This window comes from Dreissena polymorpha, chromosome 5 (assembly GCF_020536995.1).
Source record: "Dreissena polymorpha isolate Duluth1 chromosome 5, UMN_Dpol_1.0, whole genome shotgun sequence".
NCBI lineage: Eukaryota > Metazoa > Mollusca > Bivalvia > Myida > Dreissenidae > Dreissena > Dreissena polymorpha.
In genome coordinates, this window is record NC_068359.1 from 93,589,395 (window position 1) to 93,615,114 (window position 25,720).

At 36.8% G+C, this 25,720-nt stretch overlaps 2 protein-coding genes across 4 annotated transcripts in view; one reads left to right on the top strand and one right to left on the bottom strand.

The window, feature by feature from the left end:
* The window catches only part of LOC127832136 (poly(rC)-binding protein 3-like), a 183,756-nt gene that overhangs the window by 69,846 nt on the left and 88,190 nt on the right, over nt 1-25,720 (top strand). The gene's annotated exons all lie outside the window — the stretch shown is intronic.
* On the bottom strand, nt 16,377-17,238 carry LOC127831469 (putative eggshell protein). Its single transcript, XM_052356453.1, has 2 exons — nt 16,764-17,238; nt 16,377-16,396 (listed from the first exon to the last, which is right to left on the bottom strand). The coding sequence occupies exons 1-2, from the start codon at nt 17,236-17,238 to the stop codon at nt 16,377-16,379; spliced, it is 495 nt and encodes a 164-aa protein (XP_052212413.1).

The window sequence follows — 25,720 nt, forward strand, 5'->3', positions numbered from 1 at the left end:
TTACTCGAAGTGCAGACCTACCGTATATGTCCTCATTGATGCGCACTGCGCATGTTTTTTCAAGACCCCTGCGCATTAAATTCGAACCACTATTACCTATTCCTCATATTTGAACAGTGTAACATTTTCATTACCTGCCGTTCACAACATTGTTTAATCCAATCGTATGACATAGTCTGCTGCAAACCCGCTTCATCGCAATGTCCAATTTTAGGCAAATCGTCCGTGGATCCCATTTTATTTTTCATTTACTTAAATAATTCCCCATTAAGAGATGCTCACAATTTAATCCAGTTTGACCCGGTATTTGCGCCTTCACTGCGTCTAGTTGATAAGTATTTATAGCGTGACAAAAAATACACTCGAACGCTCAATACCATACAGTTGGCGTCATCGCAGGGGTTCTGAAATATTTTAAGAGTCTAATTGTCCACGGACAAGTTGGACCCACAAATTCACTTGTCCGTACCAAAGAAGTACTTGTCCGTACTTTTAAGACAGATAAAGGAAAAGGTCATTACTAATTAAGCAAATAATACAAGCATACACTTTTGTTAACTTCTATTTTAAATTATAAACATAGTTAACTAGAAAATTGAACAAAAAATACAAGCTTGATGTGCATATTATAAGATCACGTTTAAGTCACACATGATACTAGTCTTATATATAAGACGCACAAAGAATTTAGAGATACTTTTCATGTGGGCTAAATTCTTTGGAACTCCAAATATTAGCAATATAAAAAGTAGCTTAATATTTGAGAGCGTCAACAAGTTCGACTAACATGATACCATCTCGGATATTTAATAATCTCAACATGACTAGACAATTCACTTGAAATAAAATAATCTCCGTTAATTATAAGTATATAATTATCCGCTAATAAAGGAAACTCCGTACGAAGTTTACATTTACACACATCGGCAACGTTTCAAGCCAAGGAAAATCAATTAGCCAAGACTCAAAAAATTCTCATTTCCGCTTGGCGTCGTGTGTTCATCATATTCATACTTGGCTTTTCTCTTCTTTTCCGACGCCGAACTGATTTTATCATTGGTCTGATTAGCGTCATGGCTAGACGTTGAAGTGGTTTTATTATATAAAAATCGAATGCAGGTCGTTAGAACATGTATGCGGCAATTTGCAATGTACGAAAAGTGTTATCTTAAAATTCGTATGCGTGATTGGCTGTTGCTATACACATGTGTGCTGGTTTCTCTATTAAAACAGGGACATAGGTCCCTGATTAAAATTGTTTTCTTATGCGTGATTGGCTGTTGCTATATATACTCGTGGACTGGTTTACCACATTAAATAATTATTATCGGAAAATAACATACCTCCAGTTAAAAAAGTGTGCTAGTCCGCAGATTAATCATAAGCTATTTATATAAACTTCGTTTTGTTTTTTCGAAAAGTATTGAAGTTTCGTTCTTGAAACAAATTTTACCACGGAAATTTAAATTGTCCGCGGACAAGCCAGCTTTCAAAAACTGCTTGCCCGGAAGGGTAAATTGACGACTCGGACAACTCGGACAGCATATTTCAGAACCCCTGCATCGGCGTAAAGCGCATGTGCCACTCATGACAGCTTCCCTCACTGCTGCCTTGCACGCGAGTTACATGCAGTCCTCGAGGAATATACATCGATAACATATATATGGATGTGGAAACAGACTATGATAGCGCTGGCCATAAGACAAATATCATTTGTTTGTCTCTAATTTAAGAAAAATAAAACACCCGTCTATATCTATAACATTTTCATTACCTGCCGCTCACAACATTGTTTAATCCAATTGTATGACAAAGTCTGCTTCAGACCCATTACATCGCAATGTCCAATTTTACACAAATCGTCACCTGTGCTGACGACAATAATTATTATTATGCGCCCCTTCGAAGAAGAGGGGGTATATTGCTTTGCACATGTCTGTCGGTCTGTCGGTCCGTCCACCAGCTGGTTTTCGGATGATAACTCAAGAACGCTTTGGCCTAGGATCATAAAACTTCATAGGTAGATAGATAATGAATCGCAGATGACCCCTATTGATTTTGAGGTCAAAGGTCAAGGTCACTGTGATCCGAAATAGTAAAATGGTTTCCGGATGATAACTCAAGAACGCATACGCCTTGGATCATGAAACTTCATAGGTAGATAGATCATGACTCGCAGATGACCCCTATTGATTTTGAGGTCAGTAGGTCAAAGGTCAAGGTCACGGTGACCCGAAATAGTAAAATGGTTTCCGGTTGATAACTCAAGAACACATATGCCTAGGATCATGAAACTTCACGGGTAGATTGATCATGACTCGCAGATGACCCCTATTGATTTTGAGGTCACAAGGTAAAAGGTCAATGTCACGACGACCCGAAATAGTTAAATGGTTTCCGGATGATAACTCAAGAACGCTCACGCCTAGGATCATGAAACTTCATAGGTACATTGATCATGACTCGCAGATGACCCATTTTGATTTTCAGGTCACTAGGTCAAAGGTCAAGGTCACGGTGACTCTAAACAGTAAAATTGTTTCCGGATGATAACTCAAGAATGCTTTTGCCTAGGATCATGACACTTTATAGGTACATTGATCATGACTCGCAGATGACCCCTATTGATTTTGAGGTCACTAGGTCAAAGGTCAAGGTCACAGTGACAAAAAACGTATTCACACAATGGCTGCCACTACAACGGACAGCCCATATGGGGGGCATGCATGTTTTACAAACAGCCCTTGTTTTTGTTTGTTTGTAACCTACGTAGTATAATCGCACGGTAGCATATTTACGCAGAGATCGAAAGTCATTGATACATGTATTCGTTGTTTCAATGCTAAGGGCCGAGTAATTTCGGCGAATCGGAGCTCAACTTGCGTAAAAAACTTGCTCAATTAACCGTTAAACTCCACCTCCGTTCTCTGCAAAAGATTCAAAGGCGGAGCTATGCACGTGCTATAATTAAATTGGACGATTGCCATTGAGGAACATACACGCGATTGGTTCGGCATGTTGATTGCTAGACAAAGGAAGCCAATTTTGTCTGCGAGAAACTTGTCGCTTTATTGCTTCAGACAGGAAGCGGCTTTCCTTTGATGACCTTAAACTATCAATTTACACAGAGTGCAAATTTTCGGAAGACTTTACCTGACTCTTTGTTTACAATTCCAGTAAAAAACACTTGCTAACATTTAACTTTGGATTAAATTATCAAATTAAAGCAAATGTGAAGCTGAGAAATATGATTAAATTAATTCGCGTCAGTTCAAATAAGACGTTGTGCGTTGTAAATCAATGAGTTTTCATGACAACAAAAACTTAAACAATACCGAAACGACGCGGGGATTGATATACCTCGATTTGTTTCATGAACGATCTCATAAGTCGAAGAGCAAACAAATAATTTGTAGAGAGTAGTTTATCTTATATAAGATTTAAACAACGGGCATCGCATTTCAAAATGGTGCGCATCGAATTACGGAAATGATGCACACTTTTTCGTGATAATTAGAAAAGAGCGCACTGCGCACCTTTATCCCGATCTCGGCAAATTACGGTGTCACCGTGTTGCAAACAAAATGGCCGCAGAAACGATGTGTTCAGATGTTATGTGTCACTCTTTAATGGATTATGGGCTACATAAATTTTATCTTATGGTTCCGATAAATTCCGATCAACCCCAGATAAGACGGCCTGTGCGGCTATTAGGGCATGAGCGTCAATAAGGACATATACGGTACTTTGTAATGGCCAATACAATTTTTTCTCATTAGCAAATTCGGTTTTGGTGTATTTGCACGTTTGTTGTGCTAAGCTAGGCATGTTTTTTAGCCTATTTCTTTAGCTTTACAAATGTTGCTAGTCTGCTTATCATTATAAGGTCAATGTACTAGATCCAAAATATAAATTATTTTCTTATTTCATAATCACATAAAGTTTTTTTGTTTTATCTCCGTCTTTGGACAATGTATTTAAAGGGTTTGGCCCAATTAAAGCACTAGAGGTGGCACCTTTCACATTTTTATACATGATGTCATCTGACTATCTATGTTATCATCCGGGTGGAAAGAGCTTTTAATAATGATGCCAGCATTTTCAGATATCTATATAGCAAATTATGTCTAGTATGGTATGTAGAGTTTGCAATAATACATCCAGGTCAAGCTTTGAATTGGTTTTAATGAGTTCTCATTTGTTTGCAAATGGATTTTAGTGTTTGTTTCTTCATCACTTGAGATTTTATTTTGAAACATCTGTGCCTATTTAGCATGAGCAGGATCCATATAGTTCAGAAAAAAATGGGGAGTAATGTAATGGAAATCAATTGGAAGTTATTGGCATCACAACAAATGAAATAGTATGCTCAATGTTGGGCCAGTTTTACAGCATTAAAAATTGCAAATGTTTCAAAACAAATGTATTGAAGACAAACTAAAATATTTTGTTGAAATCTGTCAAAGAGAAATGTTTAATCAATTACATAAAACTCATGTTTATTGTGAGTCATGCAAGTCTTGATGGAGACATATTTAAGTTAAGTTGTATTTTTGTTTTTGGACTTAAAAAAATAAATAACTGAAATCTTCTGATTACAATGTCATTTTGTTTTGAGCAAGAAAGAAGTCAAAAAACCATGGTTCCCTTGTAAAATGAAATATAAAACACTCAAAAAGCATCTTGTTGTCTGCTGACAGCATTCCTATTTATTATCTTAACAAATTGCAGTCAATCTATTGTAAACCTCAATCTTATCTTGATAAATGGTGCAGGGACATCTTTGGGGGATTCGGAATTTCCCCAGTAAGAAATTTGGGCGCAGATGAATTATCATGCGATGAGGAATATTTTTATATGTGGTTCCTATTATATATTGGCTGTGCTTTGTGTAAAAGGTAAGTGAAATGTTGTCCCAGCTTAGCCTGTGCACCATAAACTAGAGTTTTGCTAAGAAGAGACTTTCTTTAAACAAAAAATACCATAAATGTGGAACGTGTCGTCCCACAGTCCGCACAGGCTAATCTGGGATGACCCTTTATGCACATGCATTTAACCCCCTTTTCACAGAACACAGCCCATAATGTTCTCTCTTTATCTGCACTGTATAAGTAGTAATTTATCAGCTCCTGATTATGGCAAGCGAAATGCCCATTTATTCCTTAAACCACGGTTTAACAGTAAACTATAGTTAAGATACTTTGAACCCGGGTTCAAAGTGCCGTTTTCACATTAATTCCTTTAACCCCAGTTCAAAACTTTGAACCGCGGTTCAAAGTGTTCTAAAAATAAATACAAATCTGTTATCTGAGACAACCAATCAGCGGAGCTTAAACCAAAATAAGAAGTCAAATGTCATGATTTCATTGGTCGTTTCTGAACTATAGAGTTAAGAGACTCTGAACCCCAGTTCAAAGTCTTGAACCCGGGTTTTAGGAATTAATGTGCAAACGGCACTTTGAACCCGGGTTCAAAGTCTCTTAACTATATAGTTAACTGTTAAACAGTGGTTTAAGGAATTAATGTGCATTTCGCTTGCCATACCTGATACCATCATCATGTTCACATGTATGGGGGAGAATGGGAGGTTCAACAGTTCCAGCATTTGTATTAGATTTCGTTTTCTGAATCTTATAACACTTTTCAATATTTGTATGAAAGTAAATGGTTGTATACTGGACTTACCATGGGGATCTGTCCATAGTCTGTCTGTTTGTCCATAAACTTGACCTCAGTCATTCTCATACACTTATAACTTAAAACTTTGAAATGTGCAGTTATTTTTCTCTTTTATATGCTTCACAGTGTCTTTGTTGGGGGGTTTGTTGCAGGGGGGGGGGGGGGGGGGGTCCTCCTGTATTGTAACAAATTATAGTTATCCTTTGAAAATTTGCACAGCAAGGACCTGTTGAAAGTGCTTTTTTATGAAGTGATATATTTGATACCTAAGTACCAGATATTTCATTAATTATTTCTGTTGTTTAATGAGATTTTCTGTAAAAAAAATACCAGCATTATGTCTTGACACATATTTAATAGTGTTTCATGTCGTGAGTTCTTGCAGAAAATTTCATAACACTTATTAAAAACAGACCCTGTACCAAATAATGTTTTCAACATCAGCACTTTTCCAATAAAGAAACACTGTCACACCCCACCAGGTTCATGATAGGTTGGATTCCTCGGTTTGAAAGGCAAATGTTCACACAGATGTGAAAGGTATTAGCAGGCAATCCATTGTGAGCCCCACCAGATTCTGGTTGAACTCTTACATTCTTTGTGGATTCTAGGTTGCTGTTAGTGCTAGGGGTCCTTCTGTAAGTTCACCAGACTTGGCGGTTATATGGCATCCCTGTAGATGCTTTCAGGGACTTCACCTAGAGAGAGTATTTTTATTGACACTTACCAGGTGATCTGCCCTTGCTTGCTAATTGGTTAGTTGATATTATAAAAAGAGGGTGGTTGTCAGTTTTTTATTTATGTCCTACTGTGTTATGATCATAAAGTTTTATCTCAAATTACAGGTCATGTCCATGCGTTTTTTTACTTATAATTATACATACTGGTAAAGACAGTGTCAAATATCCAGCAAACAACCTAGAATGTTCAAAGTAAACTGACTTCTTAATTTGGTAAAAGTATTGATAAATAGAAAAAAAGCTTTTAAAGAAATATTTGTATCACTATTAATTGTATTTCAATATTTACTACCTACAACTAACTTAACAATATAAATTTGACATCATTTCAGCATCTTGCTTAATTAATGAATTATAATTTCTTTTGATGTCATGTTCATTTTCAGCCTAATTGTTGAGATTCTCCCTTAACATGGTTTCAAAAACTGCCTTTGATTACTTTGTTGCCTTTATAGGAATTTTCAAAAGAGGACTGAATTGTTTGTTACCCTGAAGGAAATTGATGTGTTCTTTTTCTGGGAATTTTTGTTCTTTATTGCATTTTTTTGCGTAAATCTTTCATTTTCGTGAAGTTAAAAAGTTAATACATTGTTGCATTGTGACAATCAGGGAACAAGAGTTTCTCAACATTATAGTCCATGTAACATTGATTTTCAGAAAAGATGAAAGATTTAAATTTGTAATTGCAGACCGGCATGCCTTTTCTTGCTATAAAAGCATATTTTATAACAGGTTTATGGCCTCAGTAAAAACACCCCATTTTCTGAAACTGTTATGAGAAGAAAACTGCATGAAAAGGAGCTCTTTTAGCTGTTGCAGTGTTTCTGTTTTAATGTTCTGCATAGAAAATGCAAATGGTTAAAGGGATTATTGTAGAATTGCAATAGACCCCAAATGTAATATGCCAAGTGCTCCCAAGGTCTGAATGGAAATTAAAACACATGAAAAAATGCACCCCAATTCAAAAGAAAGCCAAGCTGTTTTTTCGCAGAGGGAGTTGTTTAAAGTGTGTTAAAAAATAATAGAATATAAAACTACAATAATATTGAAGTTTGATAATTTTGAGGTGGAACTTATTACTAGTATTTCTTAGTTCTGTGCATGAAATTCTTTGAATTAGTAATGGAACACACTGGCACATTTGTACATAAACAACATTACTCACAACATTTCACAAAATCTGCTTGTTGATGTTTACTAGCACAGGTTCATTCACCTCAAGTTTGTCAACACCCCCATTATAAAAACCTGCTTCAGACACAGGTATTGACACCCAGTGCCAGTGAGCATGCTTGTTTCCCCAGCACCCCTCTCTCCCTCTCTCCATCTCTCCATGCAAATGTCATTTAATTCTCCTGTATTGCTTATAATACCTCCCATGAAGTGTAGCAAACAATTAAACTCTAGAAACACTTTCCATGAGAGAAACGCTTGGTCTTATCCACTACCTTAACAACAGAACAACAGAACACCTTCTGTAAACATACAATGATTTAAACTGGTACACTGTAACTCCAATATAGTGCGGTCCGTTATAGCGCTGTGTCCAATATAATGCGGGGGGTCCTTGGATCCCGTTTTTTCTCCAACCTTCCATTTCTGATTCAAATCCTTGTTATGCAACTTAATGTATTTTTAGAAAATTCAAAGAAGCCAGCGATCACAGCTTGATTGCTTTATCCATCCGTTTAACTGATTTTAATCGATTCAAGGTTAAACGACACTCGACAGCTAATTGGTGTTAATCTGTTGTGTAATGTCAATAAAGGTGTGAAAACTCGCGAGTCCATGTTTATTACACGTATTCCCTATCAGAGCGGTTCAGTGCGCTAATTTAAATAAGGCAAGTGCAAGCAGAATAATTATCAAATTAAAGTTATTTAAAAACGATAACCTGTTTATGTTTTGTATTTATCGTGTATTGTATTTCATTGTATAAACTATGCCTGTGTAAGTGTGTTATCGTTTATTATATGCTACACATGCTTGATAAATAAAAATATCTGTGTGTTTAATGTTTCAGTACGTTTACGAAAAAGAAATAAAAAAAATCCTGCGTTTTATTTACATGCTAACGCAGTGTAATGGTTAACAGAGATGCACTTAAATTTGTGCCCGTTATCAGAAAGGTCCACGGAAAGCACGTTTTTTACATGCTGCAAATGAAGCAATAAAATATTTCTTTGTACATGTAGCATATTGCATTCAATCTAAATTTAAATTCGCTCGTCCAATGAAAGATGTGTCCCATAATGCACTGTACTAATTTTTCTGAAAATGGCGTAGGCATATGAATTTGTTTACGAAATTCGTAAACATATTTCTTGTCATAAATGTTTAACATTATTTTTTCGTAAGTGATGTTTTAATTATATGGGATTATCGGATAAATGTGCACATTAGAAAAGCGGTATGTATACTGTTATCGTTCGATTCGGTTTATATGCATGTATTTGCGGATGACAACACTGCATGACAATACACAGGACCTATAAGGCTATATTATAGGCTATACTTTACCTCTTTTTATAGCCCCCTTAAATAAATAAGCTCAAAACTTATAACGCTGTCCGTTTATAACGCTGTTGCGTGGCTTGGACCCCGTCATCCGCGTTATATTGGAGTTACAGTGTATCACCCTTAGAATTGTTATTGGCAAAAGCTAGAGAATGTTTACAATTTCATTAGATATGATTGCTTACAAATCTTAAATGTTTTTAATTGACAAAACTAATTTTTATAGCAATAAAAAAAAGTTGAACCAATAACGATGAAGTTGCCTGTATTTGAACCCGTGTCGTCAGGGTCCATAAGCGGATGTGCTACCACTGCGCCATGTAAACTTTCATAAACTATTGCGAAACATACCTATTGGAAACATCTAGCTTTTGCCAATAACAGAATTGTTTTACGAACAAAATTTGTTTTCTGTTTTAGAAACGTTTTTTTCACTAAAAGTGGTCGTACACAAATATTCTTAAAATTGTCTTTACAAAAATCTTAGAAGAAAATCTTCAAAAAAAGTTTTTGTCAGCCAACATCCCACATATGGGCATTTTTACCCCTTGATAAACAGGCACCTGACTGCGAGCAGTGTTTCTGCTTTGCTTTTATTATAAAAGTCCATTGACTCAATAAAGCCACTAGATTAAAAATGGCTGTACTACTTACAGTGTCTGAAGAAATTAAATATGACAACATTAAAGATATGTTTGAAAGTTGATCTTGTTGTACCCTGTTATGGTACGTCTGCCCAAATGACTTTCCAAATTAGAAATCGTTCAACTTGCTCAGTTTTCTCAATAATACTAATTAGTCCTAGTAATTGCACTTTGTTTTATAGGAAATGGCTTCACACCTAGTCACCTTGATCTTTAGGGTTGCAAGGTGGTAAACTCATCAGCACCTTTTTCAATGACTAAAGGTGTGGAATGAGCCAAGGCCATTTTGTGGACTTGTGTCTGTCATTCTGTTCATTCTTGTGTATATTCCATGGTGTGGATTACCCATCATCCCTTGGGGAAAGGTGTAGGGATATAGAAATAGTAGATGTCATTTATATGTGGGTTTGTGGTTGTGCGTGCTTCAGTCTGTCTGATTCTTCGGAACAAATTCCTGCTTCTTGAACAAGACTTTTTCCCTTCTTTTGCAGAATGATAACCTCCAAGTTCTACAACGAAAATCATCAATGTTTTTGCAATTATATATTTTTTAAAGATTTCATGACCATTTTATTTTATTACATAAAAAGTGAGAATCTTCTGCATTTTGCATGTGATTTTTGTCAAAATGCGGTAGTGTGGCATATACGAGTGGCAATGTCTGTCTGTATGTATATATGGCAGGATGGAATACCGTTTCTGTTAGTTTTTAGCTCGACTATTATATATGAAATATATATAGTGGAGCTATCCTACTCACCCCGGCGTTAGGGTTATAGCGTGCAAATGTTAAAGTTTGTGTACCACCCCAAATATTTCCTATGTCCCTTGACATATTGCTTTCATATTTGGCATACTTCTTTACCAACATGACCCCAACCTATTAACAAGAGCAGACAAATGTATCAAGCATTTTGTTATAATTATGGCCCTTTTCCCACTTAGAATATGCATATTATTGATAACTCTATGTTAAAGTTTGCGTACCACCTCAAATATTTTAAATGTCCCTTGACATATTGCTTTAATATTTTGCAAACTTCTTTACCAGCAGGACTCCAATCTATAAACAAGAGCAGACAACTGTATCAAGCATTTTGTAAGAATTATGGCCCTTTTTTGTCTTTGTAACTTCGAATATTTTGTTAAATTATGTATTTAGATCCACTTTACTTCTAAAGTATCAAGGCTATTGCTTTCAAACTTCAAATACCTTCTTACTTTAATGATGTTACTGTACCTGGCAAGTTGAATTTGACCTTGACCTTTGAATGACCTTGACTCTCATGGTCAAATTAATAAATTTTGTTTAAATTGCCATAACTTCTTTATTTAAGATCAGATTTCATTGATACTTTGACAAAACAACACTTACCTGACATACCAAAATGGACTCCACCCAAACCATCCCCCACGCCCCCCCCCCCCCAGAATCCCCCCCTCTGCCCCCCCCCCCAAAAAAAAAATCTTGTTTTTCTTTTTTTTGAAAGATCATCTATTAAATTAACACCAACCGCATTATACCCCCTCTCCATGATGGCTTACGTTATACTGTCAAGAACTCGATAGTTGAGCGCGCTGTCCTCTGACAGCTCTTGTTGCTGAAAGCTTGCAAATATTTACCTATAGTTATTTCACAATAATTATTGTGGTATATTTTAGGAGTTATAGACCTTTGTTTACAATAACACATGAAAGCTTCTGTGAGCATTTGTTTAAAATAACATACAAAAGATAATTAATGTCTAAACCCCCCCAACATGTTGCATGTGACTTTTCATTCAATAATTTAACAGATTATTTATCTCCATGTGCTATACAGCATATTGTCCAACTCTTTCACTTGAGTTGATTTTGAATGTGAAAAGTGGGTTCAATGTTTTTAAAGTGTCGTCCCAGATTAGCCTGTGCAGTCTTATCAGGAACAACACTTTCCACTTTTATGATATTTTTCATTTTAAGAAAGTCTCTTTTGAGCAAAAATCCAGTTAAGGCGTAAAGTGTCGTTCTGATTAGCCTGTGTGGACTGCACAGGCTAATCTGGGACAACACTTTACGCACATGCATTCAACCCCTTTCACTTTTATTCTCTGCCAATAATTGTGTCACAGGATTTAAAACATTTCTGTTCCAATCCCATCCACAGTTCTGATAAATCCCGTCTAGTAAATCTCTGTGACACTGCCGGTGGCTATGCTTCTCCTCTGATTTTTCCGCAGTATTGATTTCAGTGATACAAGAAAATTGATGGCATGTAATGTACAGGCGCTGAATGGGAGACATGGCATTTCTTATTTGCTGTAATCACTTGGTAATGATGTCGGACTGTAGTACAATATATGGCTTCTTCCAATATTTGTTGACGATATTTTGATGAACCTAAAGTGAGTCATATAGCTTCTGAACTTTCTGCTAGTGTCAGTCATTCTGCACTTTGTTGTGTCTGCTCTCAAACTTACACAGTTTTCATCATATTACCAAGCACTTTTGACTAAAGGTCCTTAAATTATTGACCTAAATGTTATTCGAGTAATTTAATTTTGTCAAAAGTATACCTCAAAGAACCATAACTTTTGCTCCTCTAGTTTTATTCTTCTTGGCCTTGGTTCATTTGTGTACTTCGTATTTGTACAGAGCATATCTCTACACTAAAAGAGGCATCAACTTGAACCTTAACCCTTTTCATGCTGGGAAATTTGTTGTCTGCTAAAATGTTGTCTGCTGAATTTCTAAAATTATCATCTTCTCCGATTTTTTTTTTCAAAGAATACTATCAGAATAGCAAACAGTTTGGATCCTGATGTTACGCCATGTTCTGTGTCGTCTCATCTGGATCCAAACTGTTTGCAAAGGCCTTCAAAATTCGGTTCCAGCACTGAAAGAGTTAATAAGGTGGTCTCAATAAAGGGAAAGTAAAGCACAAAAGCCATTAGCTTTGATTTCCTATCTTTAGAGGTATTGCTAAATGTTAATTTGTGTACTTATCATCTGTGTTCAAGTGATACATTTATTGTTCTCTGGTAGTTTTCGGTTATTGTTTTAAATGATCAAACTCTGTGAAATGTACTGCCAATTAGGTAACATAATATTAATGATTTGCATGGTATTTATTATGCTCCCCGAAAATTTTCGGGGATCATATAGTTGCCAGTTTGTCCTTCCTTCCTTCCTTACTTCCTTCGGTTACACTTTTGTTACAGTTTCTCATAGCACCTTCAATACTTTACGGATATCTTTCATATTTGGCATGTAGGTACCTTGCATGGACCTCTACCTTTTGATGAGGTTTGAGGTCACTGGGGTCAAGGTCAAGGTCACCGAGGCTAAAAATAGATTTTTCCGTCACACTTTTGTGCCAGTTTCTCATACCACCTTCAATACTTTACCAATCTCTTTCATATTTGGCATGTAGGTACCTTGCATGGACCTCTACCTTTTGATGAGGTTTGAGGTCACTGGGGTCAAGCTCACCGAGGCTAATAATAGATTTTTCCGTCACACTTTTGTTATAGTTTCTCATAGCACCTTCAATACTTCACCGATCTCTTTCATATTTGGCATGTAGGTACCTTGCATGGACCTCTACCTTTTGCTGAGGTTTGAGGTCACTGGGGTCAAGGTCACTCAGGCTAATAATAGATTTTTTAGGTGGTTATTAACACATAGATTGACAAAGCGCATCATCGGGGAGCATCCATCAGTTTCACTGATATTCTTGTTTCAAATAAAATAATAAATGTCATATGGTTGACTTTATATGGCATTTGTGTAGTCATTTTCTTCTATAATTCTACCTTATACTTAAAGCTGCAATCCTTTGAACAATTTTTGAAAAAAACTTGTTGTTTGTGAATGAAATCTTACCAATAATAAAACAAAAATACGTATAAAAATTGGTAAAGTAATGACATATTAGTAACAATTAATGGTGTAGTGCCTGTACTTGAAGTGCTTTCAACACAAACATTATTAAATTCATTTCTTACAAAGAGATATAATTGGTGAAATATACTTACAAATATTTGAATTATATTCTATGGAATCTACATTCTTGGTATCTACTTCATCACTTGTCTTTCTTCAATTTGTGCTAAATTTCATATACATTGATTTGAGAAACAATATTGCTAACAGCCATAGCAAGAGAGGTTATCTTTTTTTTAATGATAAATAAATACTGAGTGGTGGCCCTTAGCTAAATGACAGTCTTCAGTTAGTTAGCTCAACATACAAACAAAATATCTTCTTCCCGTGTGCAATCATAATTGTTGGTAAAAGATGATGTTAAATAAAATGAATCCTGGTATGATGCAGAATGTGAGCAGAAATTGTAGGAAATCATTCAGACTGCATCAAGAAGTTATGAATGCTTTGAACTTATTGCAACTGAAAATTACATGAGCAACACTGTGGGAAAACCATGCTAAATGCATTCCACATATAATAGGAAGTCTCTTTTTAACATGTAGTTGAGGCAGAAAGTAGACTGCACAGGCTAATCTGGGACAACACTTTACACACATGCATTAAGGCTAGTACTCTATCTATCCGCATCCGTATCTGCAAAATCATAATACGGACGCTATATTCCATTTATCCGCATTCGCCGAACGTATTTTTCTCTTTTGGGAAAGAAAATATACGGATGAAACTGAAAATTATAATTATTATGAAGGACAAGCGTGAATTTAAGTAGATATAAGGTACAAATAATCATTCTGTCTGTAAAAGAATACACATGGTAAATACCTGAAACATCTTCGTCTAATGTCTTGGCTATGCTTTTCCAAACATTTGAAGTGAAATCAGAGTCCCGATATGCAGAACTGCGTTGGTTGTATAATTACATGTAATTTTTCAAGAATTCAATTAATTTTTCAACTGATTTTTTAGATGACGGCTTCCCTCATTATGCTAAATGCTGTCCGTATCTTGTCCGCATCTGTATCCGTATCTTGTCTGCAATGCTCACTTGAGCGTTCTGTTGCGGACGCTTATTGCGTGTGTGGATATGCGGATGCGGATAAACGGAATAAGCGCAGTGCATTTCTACTAGTTCTATTTTTTGCGTATGCGGTTACGGACAGATGGAATACTAGCCTAAGCCTGTTTTTTGCAGAGAGCGACTCATATATTCAAGCAGATTGTGAACTTGATTGGTATCAGAGTGTGTTCATGACTGTGTGCTCAGACCTCAAGCAGTACGGAGTTTGATGTGTTCATGACTGTGTGCTCAGACCTCAAGCAGTACAGAGTTTGATGTGTTCATGACTGTGTGCTGAGACCTCAAGCAGTACGGAGTGTTCATGACTGTGTGCTTAGACCTCAAGCAGTACGGAGTTTGATGTGTTCATGACTGTATACTCAGACCTCAAGCAGTACGGAGTGTTCATGACTGTGTGCTCAGACCTCAAGCAGTACGGAGTTTGATGTGTTCATGACTGTGTACTCAGACCTCAAGCAGTACGGAGTGTTCATGACTGTGTGCTCAGACCTCAAGCAGTACGGAATGTTCATGACTGTGTGCTCAAACCTCAAGCAGTACGGAGTGTTCATGACTGTGTGGTCAGACCTCAAGCAGTACAGAGTTTGATGTGTTCATGACTGTGTACTCAGACCTCAAGCAGTACGGAGTTTGATGTGTTCATGACTGTGTACTCAGACCTCAAGCAGTACAGAGTTTGATGTGTTCATGACTGTGTACTCAGACTTCAAGCAGTACGGAGTTTGATGTGTTCATGACTGTGTGCTCAGACCTCAAGCAGTACAGAGTTTGATGTGTTTATGACTGTGTGCTCAGACCTCAAGCAGTACGGAGTGTTCATGACTGTGTGCTTAGACCTCAAGCAGTACGGAGTGTTCATGACTGTGTGCTCAGACCTCAAGCAGTACGGAGTTTGATGTGTTCATGACTGTGTACTCAGACCTCAAGCAGTACGGAGTGTTCATGACTGTGTGCTCAGACCTCAAGCAGTACGGAGTGTTCATGACCGTGTGCTCAGACCTCAAGCAGTACGGAGTGTTCATGACTGTGTGCTCAGACCTCAAGCAGTACGGAGTTTGATGTGTTCATGACTGTGTACTCAGACCTTAAGCAATACGGAGTGTTCATGACTGTGTGCTCAGACCTCAAGCAGTACGGAGTGTTCATGACTGTGTGCTCAGACCTCAAGCAGTACGGAGTGTTCATGACTGTGTGCTCAGACCTCAAGCAGTACGGAGACATAATAATGCTTGTCTTTCAATATGTTTAACTTGTATTGGTGTATGTTAGTCTGCAATTATATTGTGCTTTAAAGGGACTGTCAACCACGACGACGAAGAAAAGAAAAGTTATAAAAATACTGTATTTTTTTACAATTATTAGTTTATATAGATTAAAATATCCCGACTGGTATATAGCATTACTTGAAGTCTTCATATTTTCAGTATATTCGGCAATTTAATTTTACTGGGTATGTCTACCAGGTATAACTACCAGTTAACTATAAATTACGCCAGTAGATTGATCATCATTGTCACGTGGTAGGATGCAAATTGTGCATGTGTATACATGTAGTGAAATGGATATATTTCATATATAAAATGATCAATCTACTTGGGTTATTTATAGTGTGTATATTGTTATGTCACCTATTTTCGCGATGTACTTTCAATTTCACATTGCAAAATGTTATTACCGAATCTACTGTAATTATGAACTTTTTTCAAGTAATGTAGTATACCAGTTGTGAAATTTTATCAATATAAACTAATAATTGTAAAAAATACGGTATTTAGAACTTTTCTTTTTTTGTCATTCGTGGTTGACAGTCCCTTAAAGGGGATAATTATGACAGTCATTTTTGAACACATATGGACAGATGTTGTAAGTTTTCATGCCAGGATGATGCGAAAGGAAAGAAAAAGTTAACAGGACAGGAAACGTTTTTGTTCCTTTCTTGATATTTCCATCTGTCAAATTGCACAATCTAAACTTATTTTCCCTCTGAATATGATATTGTTGTTGAAAAAAAAATTCAGACAAGTTTTGTAGAAGAAGGACACTAACCGCATTCAAAAGAAGAACATCTTCATGTTGGTAACCTCCCTTTGCTTGTGTTAAATGAGGAACAGGAATTGCAAGCAGAGCTGCAACTGTACAAACATGGAGTGTAAAAACACTGGCTGATGAAAAAAGCACCATACTGGTCATATCCCTTGACCATTGCACCATGCTGGTCATATCCCATGACCATTGCACCATACTGGTCATATCCGTTGACAATTGCACCATACTGGTCATATCCCTTGACCATTGCACCATGCTGGTCATATCCCTTGACCATTGCACCATGCTGGTCATATCCCATGACCAATGCACCATACTGGTCATATCCCTTGACCATTGCACCATACTGGTCATATCCCTTGACCATTGCACCATACTGGTCATATACCTTGACCATTGCACCATACTGGTCATATCCCTTGACCATGGCACCATACTGGTCATATCCCTTGACCATTGCACCATACTGGTCATATCCCTTGACCATTGCACCATACTGGTCATATCCCTTGACCATTGCACCATGCTGGTCATATCCCTTGACCATTGCACCATACTGGTCATATCCCTTGACCATTGCACCATGCTGGTCATATCCCTTAACCATTGCACCATACTGGTTTAAATTTTGCATGTCACTGCATATATCTGTATATTTGTTAGATATTGAAATAACATTGAACATATGTTTTCAGGTTCTTCTTGAACATTCACTGACGAAGACCTCATACTGCTTTTACAGTCAGAATGAATGTATGCTACTCCCTATATAGTAACTTGACTACTGTTACCAGCTTTTTTGCAAGATTATGTCCCATTTTGAATTTACTATTAAATGTCTGGTTAAGGATTGCTTGCAAGATGAAATGTAGGTCAAGTTTGGGTGCAACATGTACATATGTTTGTAACTAGATCTACTAAAGGTATTCAATCAAACAGTTTTTTATGATCATCAGTAGAGGACACAGACCAAAGCCCTTTACTCTGACCTGTAATTAACCCTTTACCCCTTAGATAGGTATTTTGATGCATTTTAAGTCTCTCAGAAAGTTAAATTTAATTAGAGACCTTTCTTACTCAATTCAAGTTTATAAGGCTTCTTTTTAAACCCTTAGTCACTGATGAGCAGCAAACAGCATGAAACCTAACAGACTGCGAGTTACTTGCAGGCTGTTATGGTTTTTGTTGTTTGCACCTGGCCATTTTCACTTTGCTTCTGAGTTAGAAAGGGTTAAGCAGAATTATGCCCCTTTTTGTAGTTAAAAAATTAAAGTTAACATTTGTGTGCCGAAAATCCTCTCTATCTGACAAGAGGACCTAGCAAGGGTTGCCTCTCTATCTGACAAGAGGACCTGGCAAGGGTTGCCTCTCTGTCTGACAAGAGGACCTGGCAAGGGTTGCATTTGGGGCCAAGGTCAATCTTGCTGAAATTAAAAAAAAAAAGAATGGAGATATTGTGCTTAAATTGTGTGTGTCCATAGGTTTAAAATTGTGTGTTGTGTGTAGGTAAGATGCTTATTTAGCCAATAAATATAGAATATTATGTGAGCTTTGGATAAAGATCAAGTTTATCAGGCGAGGCTTAGAACCGATGTAGCGCGAGGCTTGCCGAGCGCTAACATGGTTCGTGCCGAGCATGATAAACTTGATCTTTATCCAAAACTCACATAATATTCTATTTATCCTATTATTTCCTCACAATTTTCCATTAATAACTGTCAAATATGGCATTTTTTTACGATTTAGTTTTTCCGTAGTTGACAAAAACAGATTCTCCAATTTTTGGTAAACCCCAAATCTGATCTAAAAATAGCGATAGTATAAAGCTCATGTTTATACGATCATTGTTATACTATCAATTTTCATCTGGTAATAGGATAAAATTGTACTTACTGCCTCATGGCTGTATAAATGTCTTGCATACATACATATATAGTACATCTCCTATCTTATTGCCAACAATAAAGCCACTTTAACATGATGTATTAAATTGAAACCTTAGCCAATGGGAATGCTGGTGTCCCCTTAAAGCTAAATTACTAATTAGGTAGTTATCACCAACAGAGAGTGGCCATTAGACCAATTCTATGTATGAATTGCAAATCTTATCAGCAGCTAGGTATTATTTGATCAGGAGACCTATCAGAGCTGATGCAGAGTTATGTTTGGTGCAATACTAGGTTAAATCTTCAGTGTGGAATGTTCTAGATGCAGCCATCTAATTTCTTGTTGGGCACAATCTGTTGGTCATTAGAGACATTAATGTAATGATTGTAGTTCGTAATTAAATCAAACAGTGCATTTAACAAATGCCTGCACAAAGTAGATTGGGGACACCAAATTAATTGAAACATGATCAATGAGTGTCCCTGATTGCTTTTATAATAAGAGTAAGCCTCAACTTTGTATGCATGACAGCTGTTGGTTATGCTGCCAATCAAATATAGATGGTGTAAACATGTTCATTGCAAACCTTTCTGTTTCTTAACAGTTTGTGATGTGGTTTTCTTTTGTGAGCCACTTTTTTGCACTGACGTCATGTTCCTTTTTTGTGTTGCATATCACATGTTACATGTAATGCCTAGTAACAAAAATAAAGTTGATGTATATGACATTAGGAGGCAAATTAATCCCAAATGTGTGTGTTGTATGTACATGCAATAGGTGTACATTAGTGCAGAAAAAAATAAAGAAAGAAATAAGTAGACACTAGTAAAACCTTTTATTAGATGCAATAAACAGCAAATATGATAATGATTAGTTTTTCTTCACTTCAGTCACAATGATAAGAATGTATGTATGCACCATCAAATGATAGTAATGCTAATGCAATTTTCTCTGTGAAATCGTCATTTTGTCTTAGCAAATCATGACATTTGATGCTTAAAAAGTCCAACAAAACGGTTTTTGGGATTTCACCCTCCAAAGTATGATTTGATTTTCTTAATGTCTGTGTGCTATTCTTTATCTTCATTTAAAATAATTATACAGATATTTCTTAATTATTTTACTAAGAGCAACATATGTTTACTTTGGCCAGAATAGGAGCTTCAATCAAGTAATGAAAGATGTTTGTTACTAAGAAGCAATAACAGCTGGTTGCAAGTAGACAACATGCAATTCAGAGCAGCGTACAACTATAAACTCCAGCATGTTTAAATGGACAGTCATATTTCTTTAAAAAGATTGTCTATATTGGATGTGTTTTGAAAACAAACAGGATTTATGTTGATGTTCTGCCTTAAAAATCATCCATTTTTAGCCTCCACTGGCCAGAGGCGGGGTAATGGCCCTGTGTCTGTCGTGCATGCATCCGTGTGTCCGTCCGTGTGTTAACTTTTTCTTTAAACATCTTCTCCTAAACTACTGGTCCAATTCTGATGAAATTTCTCAGGAATGTTCCTGGGGTGAACCTCTTCCAAATTTGTTCAAATTATGCTCCTGGGGTCAAATTTGACCCTGCCCAGGGGGGTAAAAAATTGAATATTTGCTTATATAAGGCCTATTTTGTGAAAACTTTAAAAATCTTCTAGTCCGTAACCATTGGGCCTAGGGCTACCAAATTTGGTATGTAGTGACATCTTATAGTCCTCTACCAAGTTTCTTCAAATAATGCCCCTTGGGTCACATTGGACCCTGCCCCGGGGGGTAAAACAATTGAAAATTTGCTTATATAAGGCCTATTTTGTGAAAACTTTAGAAATCTTCTTGTCCATAACCATAGGGCCTAGGGCTACCAAATTTGGTATGTAGTGGCATCTTATAGTCCTCTACCAAGTTTCTTCAAATTAAGCCCCTGGGGTCAAATTTGACCCTGCCTGGGGGGGGGGGGGGTAAAAATAATTGAAAATTTGCTTATAAAAGGCCTGTTTTGTGCAAACTTTAAAAATCTTCTTGTCCATAACCATATGGTATAGGGCTACCAAAATTGGTATGTAATGACATCTAATAGTCCTCTACCAAATTTGTTCAAATTAAGCCCCTGGGATCAAATTTGACCGTTCCCCAAAATTGAACATAATATTATGCTTATATTGGGCCCATTTTGTGCAAACTTTAAAAATCTTATAACTATTGGGTCTATTTCTACCAAATTCAGTATGTAGTGACATCTAATAGGTCTCTACTTAGTTTGTTCAAATTATGCCCCTGGGGACATATTTGACCCTGCCCCGGGGGTCACAAAAATGAACATATGCTTAACTGAGGCCTATTTTGTGCAAACTTTAAAAATCTTCTTGTTCATTATTATAGAGCCTAGGGCTAATAAAATTTGGTATGAAGTGATATCTAATAGTCCTCTACCAAATTTGTTCATGACTCGCAGATGACCCCCTATTTATTTTGAGGTCACTAGGTCAAAGGTCAAGGTCACGGTGAACGGAAATAGTAAAATGGTTTCCGGATGATAACTCAAGAACGCTTGATCATGAAACTTCATAGGTTCATTGATCATGACTCGCAGATGTCCCTATTGATTTCAGGTCACTAGGTCAAAGGTCAAGGTCACGGTGACCCAAATTGTAAAATGGTTTCCGGATGTTAACTCAAGAACACTTATGCCTAGGATCATGAAACTTCATAGGTACATTGATTATGACTCGCAGATGACCCCTATTGATATTTAGGTCACTAGGTCAAAGATCAAGATCACGGTGACCAAAAATATTGAAATGGTTTCTTGATGATAACTCAAGAATGCTTATGCCTAGGATCATGAAACTTCAAAGGTACATTGATCATGACTCGCAGATGACCCCTATTGATTTTCAGGTCACTAGGTCAAAGGTAAAGGTCACGGTGACTCAACTTAGAAAAATGGTTTCTGGATGATAACTCAAGAAGGCTTACACCTAGGATCATGAAACTGAATAGATACATTGATCATGACTCGCAGATGACTCCTATTGACGTTCAGGTGACTAGGTCAAAGGTCAAGGTCACTGTGACTTTACACAGTAAAATGGTTTCCGGATGATAACTCAAGAAAGCTAATACGCCAAGGATCATGAAACTTCATAGGAACATTGATAATGACTCGCAGATGACCCCTATTGATTTTTAGGTCACTTGGTCAAAGGTCAAGGTCACAGTGCCACATAACGTATTCACACAATGGCTGCCACTACAACTGACAGCCCATATGGGGGGGCATGCATTTTTTACAAACAGCCCTTTTATATTTTGAGATGATTCTTTACAAAGAAATATGCTACTATTGTATTTGTTATAAATGTGTGACAGGCTGTTAAGAAGGAACCAGAGATTATTAACCCTTTACCAAACAATAGCAGGATTTTACAGGTTTGTAGCTGACAACTTAATAAATAATTGTGATAAAAGGAGAAATTGCTCAAGATGAGCAATTTCTCCTTTTACCACAATTATTTCTTCCCTACTGATCATTTCCTTCAGATTCCATTATAATTTAATTGTCGTCTGCAACCTCTTTCAAATTGGGAATGTCCAAAATGTTGGACGTTTGGTAAAGGGTTAAGGCATTTTGATTCATATGGGTCTTGTGAATCTGTTTCAAATCAAATGCGTACATTTGATCTTCAGCATCTAAAAATATGTGAAATAGAAAGAACGACAATATCTTTTGGAGAGATAAATGTTCCAACGTTATAAGCAAAGGACCTGTGCAACAATTCCCAGGCTTTTTAGTCTGTTTAGTTAACACGGTAGTAACTTTTTCCATTTATAAAAATGCTCACATTTCCAACTTAAAGCGCCCAGTGGGACGAGGGATAGAAAGAGAAAGTCACATGCTTGAGTACATTTCAACCCATGGGCATTGCACGTTTTTTTCGCATAAAAAAACAGTGGAGCAATACAGGGCCATCATGGCCCTCTTGTTATTAAGAAGTCCCATTTTCCTGTCTCTCTTTGGCCTACTAGTGAATAAGGTGTTTTTGTATGTGTTTTGAAGTTGATGATCATGTCCTTCTGTTGCTGTGGCTGCATTTTGTTAGGATTGGAAGTATGTCCAATGAAAGTTGAGATGAATTTTGGTTCCTTTATAGCTCTAGGTTTCTGCTCAGATCTTGATGTAGTTAGATGGGTGACTGTAAAACAGCCTCAGGAATGGCAATATAGATGACCATGCTTACACTGAGATGTTACTTGGAAAAGTCTCATTTTTAGTTAATACCATACTGGAGGGATAAGTAAAGTATGCCAACATTAGGTCCCCATTGTAATGTGGATTGTTTATAATAATAGTTTTGTTCAAACTCTGTACAACTGAATTAATGAAGTTTTGTATGTCTTTAGAGTAACAAAGATAGGTTACCAAGAATTAGTCTTTTAGTAGAATTAAAGCAGGTTGCTAGTTAATAGTATTAATTTGTGTTAGTATATGGGATAGCCACAATTGTGGTTGTGTATGTATTTGGTCAGCATAGATGTATTTTGTTACAGAGAAAGCCATGGGTTGTTATTGGTCACCAACATTGAAAAGACTTGTCACTAGGGTTACTTGGTCTGCCTATATCAAATCATTGGCAGTAATGATGCATTAAGTTTTTTCCATTTAATGATGACAATATAGTTACAACGTTTTAAACATAATTGAACAAATGTCCCATTAGGCATTACTTCAAACTTGTCTTTGTCTTATTCCTTTTAATGTGTTCACATAATAACTCTCCATTAGGCATATGTCTTTGGCAACAAGGCTTCAGTAATTTGAGAGTAAATGGGGAGTAAAATTTTCCAGTAGGTATCAATTGTACTTCTTTAGTAAAGAAATAATTCTCATTGTAGGGCTTCATTTTATATGGCTTTGATTAGGTATTGGAATATGTTGAAATGCTTTGATACTCATGTTTTTTACTTGCAGGGTTGTATTTGTTGAGATAATCTGTATAGGCTTGTTTTCCATAATTTTGGTTTATATTTTAACATAGATGAATTATGTGAAGTTAAATTAAGAACTATAACATAGAATATTGAACACAGACTTGTACATTTAGCATACTTTAATTATTGTTATTTTGCATTATCAATTAACAAAAACCATAGAGAATTTTATTAATTCATAACGCTGGTTATTTTAATCATGTGAATTCTATTTAAAATAATTATACCCCCACGAACGAAGTTTACGGGGGTATATAGTAGTGAGCTTGTCTGTCGGTCTGCCTGTCGGTCCATATTAAGTGTCCGCTCTCTATTTCAAGTAGTTTTCATCCGATCTTCACCAAACTCGGTCAGAAGTTGTATCTAGATGATCTTAAGGCCAAGTTCGAACATGGGCCTTGCCGGGTCAAAAACTAGGTCACTGGGTCACTTTGTGCGTTTTAAACATTCAGCATGTTGTCTGCTCTCTAATTCAAGTAGTTTTCACCCGATCTTCACCAAACTTGGTCAGAAGTTGTATCTATATGATGTCTAGGCCACGTTCGAACATGGGCCTTGCCGGGTCAAAAACTAGGTCATGGGGTCACTTAGTACATTTTACACATTGAGCATGGTGTCCGCTCTCTATTTCAAGTAGTTTAAATCTGATCTTCACCACACTGGGTCAAAAGTTGTAATTAGATGATGTGAAGGTCAAGATCGAACATGGGTCCATGCCGGGTCTAAAACTAGGTCACGGGGTCACTTAGTACGTTTTACACATTGAGCATGGTGTCGGCTCTCTATTTCAAGTAGTTTTCACCCAATCTTCACCACACTGGGTCAAAAGTTGTTACTAGATGATGTGTAGGTCAAGTTCGAACATGGGCAATGCCGGGTGAAAAACTAGGTCACGGGGTCACTAAGTGTGTTTTAAACATTCACCATGTTGTCCGCTCTTTGATTCAAGTAGTTTTTATCCAATCTTCACCAAACTTGGTCAGAAGTTGTACCTAGATGATCTTAAGGCCAAGTTCGAACATGGGCCTTGCCGGGTCAAAAACTAGGTCACGGGGTCACTTAGTGCGTTTTAAACAATCAGCATGTTGTCCGCTCTCTAATTCAAGTAGTTTTCATCTGATCTTCACCAAACTTGGTCAGAAGTTGTATCTAGATGATCTTAAGGCTAAGTTCGAACATGGGCCTTGCCAGGTCAAAAACTAGGTCACTTCAAACGTTTTACACATTGAGCATGGTGTCTGCTCTTTGTTTCAAGTGGTTTAAATCTGATCTTCACCACACTTGGTCAGAAGTTGTAACTAGATGATGTATAGGTCAAGATCAAACATGGGCCATGCCGGGTCAAAAACTAGGTCACGGGGTCACTTAGTGTGTTTTAAACCCTACCATATCGTCCGCTCTCTAATTCAAGTAGTTTTTATCCAATCTTCACTAAAATTGGTCAGAAGTTGTATCTTGATAACGTCTAGAGCAAGTTTGAATATGGGTCATGCTGGGTCAAAAACAAGGTCACGTGGTCACTTAGGGCGTTTTAAACATCACAATATTGTCTGCTCTCTAATTCAAGTAGTTTTCATCCAATCTTCACCAAACTTGGTCAGAAGTTGTATCTAGATGATGCCTAGGTCAAGTTTGAATATGGGTCATGCCGGGTCAAAAACTAGGTCACGGGGTATCTTAGTGCATTTTAAACCTCACCATGTTGTCCGCTCTCTAATTCAAGTAGTTTTTATCCAATCCTCACCAAACTAGGTCACAAGTTTTATCTAAATGATCTCTAGGACAAGTTTGAACATGGGCCATTTGGGCCTAAAACTAGTTCACGGGGTCACTTAGTGCGTTTTTTAACATTCAGCATGGTGTCCGCTCTCTAATTCAAGTAGTTTACATCTGATCTTCACCAAGCTTGGTCAGAAGTTTTATGGAGATGATCTTAATGCCAAGTTAGAACATGGGCCTTTCTGGGTCAAAAACTAGGTCAAGGGGTCACTTAGTGCGTTTTAAAAATTGAGCATGGTGTCCGCTGTTTTTTTGTGGAGACGGCATGCAAAATATTATGTGTCAATGCGGCATGTGGGGGTATTCGTCACGTCTGTGACAAAGCTATAGTTTATAGCTGAACTTATTGTTACCCATTTTATTCAGCTGTGTAATGTTATATGTGCATAAAAGTTATCTTGAAACAGATTGAGAAAATATGTCAGCTTGAAGTAACTGGAGTATTC